This window comes from Ricinus communis, chromosome 6 (genome assembly GCF_019578655.1).
Source record: "Ricinus communis isolate WT05 ecotype wild-type chromosome 6, ASM1957865v1, whole genome shotgun sequence".
NCBI lineage: Eukaryota > Viridiplantae > Streptophyta > Magnoliopsida > Malpighiales > Euphorbiaceae > Ricinus > Ricinus communis.
The window spans coordinates 26,150,947-26,163,302 of NC_063261.1; the positions used below are offsets into that span (position 1 = coordinate 26,150,947).

The 12,356-nt window shown below is 27.5% G+C and overlaps 1 protein-coding gene across 1 annotated transcript; it reads left to right on the plus strand.

Moving 5' to 3' along the window:
* The first annotated feature begins 1,254 nt into the window (after nt 1–1,254).
* On the plus strand, nt 1,255–4,638 carry LOC8260101 (putative serine/threonine-protein kinase). The gene is made up of 6 exons (XM_002529521.4): nt 1,255–1,672; nt 1,801–1,919; nt 2,012–2,222; nt 2,422–2,659; nt 3,363–3,513; nt 4,145–4,638. Exons 1-6 carry the CDS (start codon nt 1,525–1,527, stop codon nt 4,454–4,456), a joined length of 1,179 nt encoding a protein of 392 aa, XP_002529567.3. The 5' UTR covers nt 1,255–1,524; the 3' UTR covers nt 4,457–4,638.
* Nucleotides 4,639–12,356: the final 7,718 nt, after the last annotated feature.

Sequence of the window (12,356 nt, forward strand, 5' to 3'; positions counted from 1 at the left end):
TTCTTGTTTTCAGATTTACCATACCAATATGTGACCTTAGTGCAGTGAGAATAAGACTGCATGACTTATATACGACTCTATAATATATAATCCCGTATATATATTAAAAAATTAACAAATTATTCAATTTTTAAAAGTTATTTATAAAATTAATTTATAAATCTCATGGCCATTATCAAACTCATCTATTAAGATCAAATCGGAATACATTAAAAACTTTTAAAATACAATAAATGCAATTTTCTTTATCATTTGCTATATTTTGATACAAGCAAAAAAAGTTTATAGTTGAAAAGATTCAAAGTCCATAACAAAAGTAGTTTCAAATTCCTTCAGTGGTCGAAGTCCTCATGGCTGCCGACACGTTAAACAGCAATGAATTGGAGTTAAATAACCCAAATATGCTAAATTCGTGGGTTTTGTTTTTATCCAACAGCTCATGTCCCTATTATTTGATCGTGTTGGACAAGTTCCGGAGACAAAACGATCATCCTTTGTCCATTTTAAAGATGCTACTACACTTATAATATTAAGAGGATAAAGGATTGAATCTATAGGGTGACAACTAATTAAGCACAAAAAAAAAAAAAAATTAGTTTTTAAAATAAATGATTCTAAATTTTGTAAAAAATAATACATAATAAATTAAAATGGTTCGGATTAAGAAATTTTATAAAATTTATGGAATCAGCTTTAATCTATTACATGACAATATAAATTTGAGAAACTTTCATCTTTAAAGGTTTTAACTTTTCATATAAAAGAAGAAAAAAAATCCAAAATTCACCACAAATGTTTATATATACCATTAATATAAAAAAATAACATAAGTATGAATATTTTATTCGTTAGCATTCAATTATTAATTTTTATTTCATTATTTAATATTAATGAATAGGGTTAGATTATATATCAATTTAGTTAATAAAAAATGACACTTAGCCTAGGTAAAAAGTCTCTTCTAATCTAATCTAGCCAGTGTTGGATACAGAAGATTTGTTTCCATTTTAAAAGAACAAAGTAAATTGACTTTGGATGAATTAACGGATTATAATTATGCTTTTGGGTTCCCATATTGGTTTGTGTCATACGTATGATTAGTTGCAGCCATAATAATTATGTCCTGATTAAATCAAGAAAGTCAATAATACTACAGAGCCAACAACGCCGATGCATATCGAACAAAAACAAAAGTATTTTAGCAAATCCCCCGCGCCGCCTCACGTCACTCTCAGTCATGGCATTAGAGTATTTATCAGATGTCAGAAATGGGAGAAGAGCTCCCCTATTTTTAATTATATACAATTTCTAGCCAGCCAAAGTTTAATCAGTTAGCCTTGCGACTGCTTCGAGTTTACTTAGCTTCATAATATATTAATGAATAAAATTGTCTTTGGTTGATTAGTCGGTAATATATATATATAACTCCGCTTGTTCTGAATTTGGGCCATGTGAAAGTCTTCTTTCTTCTCTTTATTACTTATTTGTTTTGGGTTTCTCAATGCCAAGAAAGGAAATATAGCTATGGAGGTGGCTGAGAACCCATCATCAATCTTGAAGAGGATGAAACGAAGTCTATTAAGCCATCGAAGCACGTTGGTTACTTCTCTCTCTTGCTTCACATGCTTCTCTTCTTCCTCAGAAGTTTCCTCTTCAGATGAAAGCTCACAAGGTATATATATATATTATGTGCAATTTTCATGGAACTTTTAGATTTTACTGCCTACTTAATGGGCTCCAAATTCTCATGATCGTTCTTTTCTTTTTTGGGTGATTTCAAACTGTTCATAATAATTACAGGAAGTCAGCAAATTCTCCAAAATGTTCATGCCTTCTCATATAGAGAACTGAAAGTTGCTACCAATAGCTTTCATCTATCGAACAAAATTGGCGAAGGTGGATTTGGTTCTGTTTATAAGGTAATGTTGATGATTATAAATTCTGGTATATATATATATATATATATATGCATGTACTGCGTTGCTGAAATCTGTTATATGATATAATAAAGGGAATGCTAGAAAATGGGAAATTTGTAGCTGTGAAGGTGCTATCAGCAGAATCAAGACAAGGAGACAAGGAATTTTTATCAGAAATAGCTTCACTGTCCAGTATTAGCCATGAAAATCTTGTTATACTGCATGGCGCTTGCATTGACGGTCCCTGCAGAATTCTTGTTTACGACTATATGGAAAATGGCAACCTTGCTCAAATTTTGCTTGGTAATCAATTTTACTTGAACAAACTTTGATTTTTTAAGCTTGTTAAACTTACTTTTAGTTTGTTATAAGACTTCATCTCAATCTATACATGGACTTCATTAATCACCTTAACTTAAAACCAATAAGACAATTAATTATTTGCTTTAAGCAAAATGCTTAATGATATTTGTGTCCCTTTCATTCGCTTTTCATATGCTAGGTGGGGACAAAATTAAAAGAAAGTTTTGTTGGAGAGTAAGAAGAGAAATCTCATTAGGAATTGCTGAAGGGCTGGCTCATATTCATGAGGAAATAAAACCCCATATTGTGCACAGAGATATAAAGGCTAGCAATATACTTTTGGATCAGAATTTTGCTCCTAAAGTTTCAGATTTTGGGCTCTCTAAACTCTTTGCAGATAATATCACCCACATCAGTACAAGAGTGGCAGGCACATTGTAAGTCAATTTTCTAAATCCTTATCATCAGTTTATTTTAATATGTTCGTTGAATGATATTAATTGCTTGGGCCATAAGTGTCACCCATCTCAATAATTGCTAGATAATATATATACTAATTAAATCAAGAAATATCCGTTATATTTGCAATAAACAAATAGAACAGAATTAAAAGAAGGAAAATCTGTTAGATGAAACAAGTTGAGCTAACCACAGCCTGACAAGATTGACAATCTTTTATTTCACCAAAACATAAATGCTAGCCATTACATTTAGGAGCAAATTTTGAAATTATGGGTCAGCTACAGTAACAACTTCATTAATTCTTATGCAACGGTAGGGTTCAAATTCAGAATTTTATAATATAGTTATGAGACTTGCATTTAATCACTGAATAATTTCTTTTAGCTTCTGTACAATAATAATAATAATAATAATAATTTATTATCAACTTTCATAATAATATCTTACTTATTTTGCCAACAGATATAATTAATATATTTTAGTTGTTAGCGTTATAAAGTGAAAATATTTTATTTAAGTATTATATGAAAAATTAATTCTATAAAAGATGATAAGAGGTCTAAAAATGCTCCTTATCAATCTATCTAGAACTGGATTGGCTCATAATATAGTGCAAAAGTTGATAAATGTTGTCAAGTGTGTAATTCTTTTTCTCTTTTTTGGTGGGTATGTGAAAAGAGGTTATCTTGCTCCGGAATATGCAATTAGCGGACACTTGACAAGGAAATCAGACATATATAGTTTTGGAGTGCTGCTTCTTGAGATAGTGAGTGGAAGAACAGCTGTTGATTTCGACTTGGAACTTGGGGAACACTTCCTTGTCGAAAAGGTACTTTAATTTAATCCTAAATTCTATTCTCTTATATATGTAGTGGGTTAAAACTTTTTGGACTGTGAAATATAATTTTATGCTTCCAAACAAAGTTGAAAAGCAATTTAATTATATATATTATTGTTTTTGTTTGTCCTCCTGATGTCTGAGTCATAGGAAACATGCCCACCAGGCCACCACCAAATAATGCTATGCTCATCCACTCTCTTTCTATTATCAATCAATTATTTCCATACCCATATACCTATTTCACACATATTGCACAATTTTTGGCTTCAGGACTTTATTGTTGCAGATTGTTTATAAGGGTTGAGATTGATTTTTATTTTTATTCTATATTTATATTGGCTATAGATTGCCTTTTTTTTTTCTTTTCAAGATTTAATTCTTTTGAATTTTTCTTAAGGAGGTTCTTTTAAAGATTGTAAATGCATGTATTGTCTTTTTGAATGTAATTATCATTTTTCAAAGAAAAAAGATTTTAAGAATCTCCCAATAATTCCTACTTGCATATTGATTATAGCAAATAAAGTTATCACCATCAAAGCTCGGCAATTGATGTGGTCAAAACTCATTATAAGACACACATATGCTATAATTATTAATTCATTGATTTACTTACTTGCAGGCATGGGAAATGTACAAGGAAAACAAGCTTGTGCACTTAGTGGATCCTATGCTAAATGGAAATAACTTGATAGAGGAAGAAGCAATTAGATTTCTAAAAGTTGCATTACTTTGTGTTCAAGAGAAATGTGGGCTCAGACCAAAATTGTCAAAAGCTGTTAAGATGATGAGAGGTGAAATCAACATTAGCAGTATAGAAATATCAAAGCCAGGACTTATCAATGATTTCATGAATGTGAAGATTGGAGAAAGAAGACAGAGCTCACAAAGCATCACCACCATTTGCAGCCCACAGTTATACCCTAATTTGTAAATACATGTATAATTTTCATTTTTTTTAAAAAGTTGGAATTTTTCTTTCAATAGATAGATTGAGTAGATTTGTAGTTTGTTATCTTGTTTGGAATGTAAAAACTCAAAACATTTCCAGTGAAAAAGTATAGCTACACTTGTTGTGGTCAAGTTATAAAGTAGAATCATCTTGAAATCCTAAAAGTTTACTCTTTTTCTAAAGAAAAAAGGTTAAGTCTTAAAAAATATATAAATAAAAAAAACATTTTATTAAACTTAGAAACTGCACTATTTTGAAATTTTTTCGGATCCATCACGTTTAATTTTATTGTTTCTACAACTCGATAGTCAAACAACCAAAAACACCTCATAAAACACATCATGTAATTAGTTTCAACTCCTTACATATATGCTTTCAACCATTTCTTATCCCATTTCAATGTGTAATTCGATTCATCTATGCACATTCTTGTACCCTAGAGTGTTGCTATTGTAGAAGCCGCTCTTTGCTCATGCATTCTATCATTGCCCTAGCATCTACTGCTTGTCTTTATTGGATCACTTTTCTGAGTCATGCTATCATAAAACAATAAGAAATTTTTTTATCTAATTTAAATATATGTCTATACTTATATACTAAAAACACTAAAATATGAGTCATTCATCTAATAGTTAAGTGAAAAATATTATAAATAATTAAGTCAATTACCCAAATATAAAACACTTGATCAATATCATTTAATAATTGAATACAAATACACTTAAGATCTAACTCAAATGGCAAGAGCATTTGCTCTTTGGAGGTGGATATATAATCAATTCTAAAAATAATAATAATAACAATAATAATAATAATAATGCAGTATGATTTCAATTTACCCTTGGAAGCAATAACCCAACAATTCTAAAAAAAAATAAAATCAAAATCAACAAAGTTTACCTTTGAATATTCTCACCCGAAACTCTCTTGTAAGCTTGAAAACAATTGATTTTAACCAATGTAATTAAAACTTAAAATCCCTAATACTATTTTCAATTGAAATTTATTAAGTAATTCATTTTATTTGAAAAAAATACATGAGAGAAAATAAAATAGAAATATGATAAAATTAAAAAAATATATTTTAGTGTTGTAAGATATTTGATAAATTAATATATAATTCATTTACAAATTCTATCTCTTTTAGTAGAATTTAGTCTAATTATAACCAATTTCATACAAATTTGAATATATAGAATTCTAAATTAACTTTTAATTTATTCAATGCATATAAATTTTAAATTTATAAATAAATTTTATAAATTTCGACAAAAAATAATATGAATTTATAAATTTTAAAAAAAAATTGTCTTTAATCAGTTTTTTCTTTTTTTACTTTCTTCCCCTTACCCTCAATCTCTTTCCCTCTCTCCGCTCCATCATCATCAGATCAATCTTTTCCTTTCTTATTTCTCTTCCGTTTTTTTTCTCTCTCCCCTCTAGAATTGTCCCTAACCTCTTTATTTCCCTGTTTTTTCTTTTCTTTTCTGCATTACCCGATGTCCACCAAAAATGAGGAAAAGAATCAATATTATTAGCTCAAAATGGGTGGCTCTAAAGCTGCCACGCCACACTTCAACAAACTAATCAGTTTAGTCCTACGATATTTAACACTTTTACCTTTCAGCTCCAAAACACTATGCATAGCTCATTTAGGTCCAAATAAGTAAGTTAGATTTACTCCTTAAAATTATTATAGAAGTTATATAATTATTTATCTACCCTTAGTTATAACATATTCCTACCAACACAATTAATTACAGAAATACCAATAATGATATTTTCCAATTAAATCCCATTTAAAACCAATTTTTACTTTCAACCCTCTTGCAAAAGTAGATATTAATTTAATCCCAATAAGTAAGTATTTTAATAATCTAAATATATTAAAAACTTAGATACTTCAATTATTACTACTATGATACACTATAAACACTACAATTTACTCCTTAATTAAGTCCTATAATTTTAGATCATTTTTTAAAATAATACGCTTCCAGAAATGCAATTCATTTACTAGTTTTAAATGATAATCTCAGGTTATATAATAAAATTATAGAATTACCTAATTAAAATAACATCATTATCTTTATTGTTTTACCTTTGATTTATAGACTTATTATTATTTAGTTTCAAGAACTGAAGTCTAATTATATACATTCAATTATATTTTAGATTTTAAAAAATATAGAGAGTGACATTTATAAAGAGTAATTTACCCTTTATATAACTTAATTAATTAATTATTTGAAAATTAATTTGATTATATATAGTTTAATATATCTTTTTATTTTTATCTAACATTAAAAATCATCTTTAAAAATGAGATACCAATAATGATTTCTTATAAATCATCCAATTGAAAAAAAAAATTCATTACTCTAAATGCATACATTAAATTTTTAAAACTTATAGTTATATTATCATCATCATCACAATTACTATTATTATTATTATTATTATTATTATTATTATTATTATTATTATTATTATTATTCCTTTAAGTTCGAGTAACCATCCATTAAAGACAGGAATAACAGGTCGGGGATGAACAAATTATTGTGCAGCTTGACTTTGCCTAGATGCATAATGCCTACAAATATTATCTATTGTATTATTCTTGTATCCACAAATTTGCAAGGCCCTAATGTTGATGATTATTTTGAACATTTTTTCTTGAGATCAAACATTAATAGAAAAGTTAAAGAGTTAACGAAACTTGATGCAGAAAAAGCACTTGCATTTTTGAAGTTTGCTTGTGTTGCAACATTAGCTAAAGAAAACTCCTGCATACTTTTCAACAATATCTCATGAGCTAATAATTTACAATGCACTTGATTAAAAGAAACAGGTTCAACTCTTAAATGTAAAGCTGTAATAATAACATGGAATTCAGTACCAACATTATGGTATATAATTGCATTAAACTTTGCTATTTCCAATAGTCTCCTACTTGCTATCAATTCATTACCTACACTTTTTAGTTTTTGCAAGTATCACAAAACAGACATATCATTCTTTTTTAATTCTTATGAGTATTTAACTGCAAAGTTCATAATTTTGAGATACAGATCAAAAAGCCTTATCTACTGCTGTCCAAATAGTAAAGGAATCATTTAAAATAGTAACATAGGGGAAGACACCCGGCTCCAGCATTTTGGTGGCCTAAGACAATTTAAAAAGTAAAAAAAAATTCTGAAATAACCATATTTTAGTTCTATATTAAATTTATGATTTTTATTTTTCATTGTTATTGTGTTAAAATATCAGAAATATAATTTTTGTACTTTTTCAAATTTTTTTAGTAAATTTTTTCGGTTATTTTTAGATAAACCAATCGAAAGCAATTGAAAAACAACTAAAATTAACTAAAAAGCAGCCAAAATTATAAAAAGAAAATAAAAATGGCTGAAAAACAACTGTAATTAATTGAGAAACAACAACATTGTAAATTTAAAGAAAAAGTTAAAAAAAAGCAATATTTTTGAAAAAAAAAACTTTTACACAGTAAAAGTGATATTTTTTTGTTGATTTTAATATATTTTTGAAATGCCCCCCAAAAATAAAGCTTGAATCTTTTATTCATCTATATAAATATCTTTTTTAATAAAAGTAAAATTCTTTTAACTCAGTAAATTTCAAATGCAATATTATTAATAACAAGAGTCAATATTAATAATAATAATAAAACAGACAAAAACATAATATTAAATGCAACATATCCAAGCTAATAGACTATTCTAAATATGCTAGAGAAAAATCTAAGTATCTCAAAGCTATGTAAAAGTCCTTAAGGAAACTTAATATGACACCGTCCCTACTCCATAATCATAAACCAGACATGATGCAACAAATAAAACCAATTAATGCATAACTAAATCTAAGAAGAAAAATGATTCTTACGTTTTCATATATAAAATATTTAATTAAATTGTGGGAATTAGATTTTACTAATTTTTTTTTTTTTTGAAATAGACAATATCATCAAATGGCTCAATCTTTCTTAATTTTTCTTGTGAATTTATATGCAAAATTTAATTGTTGCAATAAAACTTTACTATTATATCTTTTGAAATAGACAATATTGTTAAATCGTTCAATCTCTCTTATGACATAATTGATCGGATGTAGTTTTTGAATTAAAAAATATAAATATATTTAAATATTGTGTATATAGATATTATAGATAATTTTTTTGGACTTATATAATATAATCAAAAGCTAAAAAAAATTTAACTCTATATTGAACCACTTAAAAATTATGAGCCTAGTATATTTACTATTTATTGACGAATTACTGACGAAACATACGTAAACTTTTTTCTTCAGTTTATTAACTAAATACTAATGAATTACATACAATAATTTACAGACAAAATTCTTCAGTTGCTAAATAAGGCACCAGTAAAATTTACCGATGATTATCGACAAAAAGAATTTTATATCTATATTATCTGTAACACCTGTAACATAATAATAATAATAATAATAATAATAATAATAATAATGTAATAATAATAATAGTAATAATAATAAAAATGATAATAGTAATGGTAATGATAGTGATAATAAGTATTATGATGATGATGATAATAAAACTATCAGTCTTTTAAATTTAATGGATATGATTAGAGTAACGAGTTTATTAATTTAATTTGATTTTTATTTAAATTGGAGTGAGTTAAAATAGGAGTTTAATGATAGATAAAAATACATGTGCTTATTAGATTATATCTAATTAGTTTGAGTTTTAAATAATTAATTAAGTGAGGTATATAAAGGATAAATTACTTATTTTAAATGTTGACTCTATATTTTTTAAATTTGGATATATATAATTAAATGCATATAATTAGATTTCAGTTCATGAAATTAAATAATAATAAGGCTATAAATCTGAGGTAAGATAATAGAGATGATGACGTTATTTTAATAAGATGATTTTATAATTTTATTTATATAATTTGAGAATATCATTTATAATTTAATAGGTGACTGAATTTTTGTAGGCATATTATTTTAAGAAATGATATAAAAGTATAGAATCTAATTAAGGAGTGAATTTTAGTATTTTATAATGTCTCATGGTGGTAATAACTTAAGTATTTAAATTTTAATGTATTGATTTATTCAATTACTTAGTTACTAGGATTAATTTGATATCTAATTTTTTACAAGGGGGTTTAAAAGTAAAGTTTGATTAAACGTAGGGTTTAAATGAGAAAATTTCATTTCTGGTATTTTGTAAATATTTATGTTAATAGGGGCGTTATGGTAATTCCATAATAAAGATAAGGATAGACAAGTAATTTACATTTATAATAATTGTAATTTAACCCAAATTTAAAGGATTATGTAGCAATTTGAAAGAACAAGAAAAACTTCAGGACTAAACTGATATAAACCAAGACCAAATATATTAAAAGAAGAAAGTGAGGGACCAAAAGTGCATATAGGAAAAAAAAGAAAAGAAAAGAAAGGAGAAGAAGGAGACAAGGAAGAGGAGGGTGAGAAGCTTGGTGCTGCCATCAATGGCAGATGAGAGGAGAGCTTGTTTGAGCTACGGTGAAGCTGGCTGGTGATGGTGCAGAAGTCGATGAGTGCAGCAACAGCGACGGCAGTAGCTCCGGTGGTGTCAGGCGACAGGAAACGGCAAGGGAAAAACCAACAGCTCTTGGGCGTTGTTCATGGTGTTTTTAGTAACCTTTGGCAGCGATCTTGGTCGTAAAAGAACCAGCAGCGGTTGGGCCACCATTTCCGCTAACTCCACTCTCTGTGGCTGTCGGAATAAAGAGATCCCACGAGAAAAAGTTTATAAGGACAACTCAAGTTTTTAAGATTTTTCGGTCAATGCCATCGTGCTTCAGGTGATCAGAGGATATAATTTAGACCTACTTTTCATGAATTTTCCGAAGACACTAATTTCATAATGATCAAACTCCTTTGGAAAATCAAAAGTTACGAATTTCTGATGAGATTTTGGGATGCTTGTGATCAAATCGGAGAATCAGATGCTAGAATCATCATCTATGCATTATTTCAAGTTCGTAGACGCGTTTCAGATGGTCGATCGAACTCCGGCGGCCGGAGGCGAATCGATCGATATAGCGTGCGTTTGGATAATTCCTTTAGCCTGTTGATTTTTTTTAAAAGAGAGAAGTTTGTTAATTAAAAATTATATTGATATTAATTGGAAGAAAATAATTTAATGTATATAAGTATCTTTGAAAATTAAAATATGTATCATTAAATTGAGTAAACTTATCAATGTGATAATTTTATAAAGACTATTATTAATTGCTTTATAAATATTAATGAGGTGAAGCTAATTAGTTAGAATATTTGAGTTAATGGAACTTAATAACAACAACCAAAAATTTTGAAAATTTAATTTACTAAATTTCGATTGAGACTTTAATTGAGTAGTCTGTAATTAAATTTAATTGTGTTACTAGTAGATAATGGATATACTAATAGAAAAATATTATATTTAATTAGAATAAATAAAGGTAGTAAAATTTATATTTAAGTGATTAGAGAAAATATGTGGAATTAATATTAGCTATATGATAGTAAGATTGCTGGCCTGAAATAATTATTAGATTGTTTTGATGTCTAAATTGTGAGATAGATCAATTTTTACTATAATGGCTAGTAAATAAATATTAATATTGGAAAGTAAAATTTATTCTTTAAGGCCTTAGATGGAATTTTTATGGATTGTGTAGTGTGAATTTTTATTGCAGGTTTTGGACCTGTTCTTATGAAAAAGAATTTAGTCCATATTATTGGGGAGGTGGTGCCAAACTTTTGGTAGAATTAATTGAAATAAGAAGATAAAAAAGAGTATTATATAAAAATAATATTAAAATTAAACATTAGAGATTAGGATTAGAATTAGAAGTGAGATATAAAATAATAGATGTTAATTAAGGATTATTAGAAATAGATTTAAGATTAATTCTAAAGGATGTTTATACGTGGAATTTTTAGGGTTGTTGATTCGGGTAACAGTCCAGTGGAAAATTATACAGTCTAATAGAAAATTAGCAAAAAATTAACCGTAAGTATGTCGGTTGTTTCCTGCATACCAGATGAGTGGATAAACTTATAACATCGTATTTTTTAATAATATATTATTCATTTTATTTGCTACTGTTTTTCTTTAGTATGATATCAGAAATTAAATTAGTAGCGAAATTTTTTAAATGAAATCAAGATTATGCAGTTATTTGATTTTATATCAGAAATAATTTGCAGTTTCAGATACATACGAAAGTAAATATTATTTATGTAGTTTTATAAAATTATATTTGTTTGGCTAAAATTATTTTATCTAATATTTATATTCAGAATGATAGTAATATTTTCTCCGCAGAAAAATATTCAAGAATAGCATAGTTTTATATGAAAGAGTTGAATCAAAATAGAAGCAGTAGTAGTTAGAAGCTCTTCGGTTCGGAAAAGTAAAGTTAGAAGATTATATAGGTACATCCAGTTTCAACAGCCCCTATACCTTATCTTTCCTCAAAAAAATAGAATTGTTTCATTGACCACTAGACGACTATTTATTGATGAAAAAGTCATCAGAAATTATCCACGGTCTGCTTTTCCATTAGGAAATACTTCAGCGACAACTCCTTAACAACTGGTAGCATTATAATCTATTGTTAAATAGAAATACGACGGATTTGTTAGTGTTTGGGTATTAGTAGATGTTATGGTGACAAAAGGTATTGTACGAACACCTGAGATAAGGCTGCCATATTATGGTAATTAAGTAATAGAAGAAATTGAGCTTCCATGGAAGATAGTTGCGTGGCGTGAGCTTGATAGTGAAAGTATGATGGGCAGTTGGAGTGACGGGGGAGGAGGATGAAGG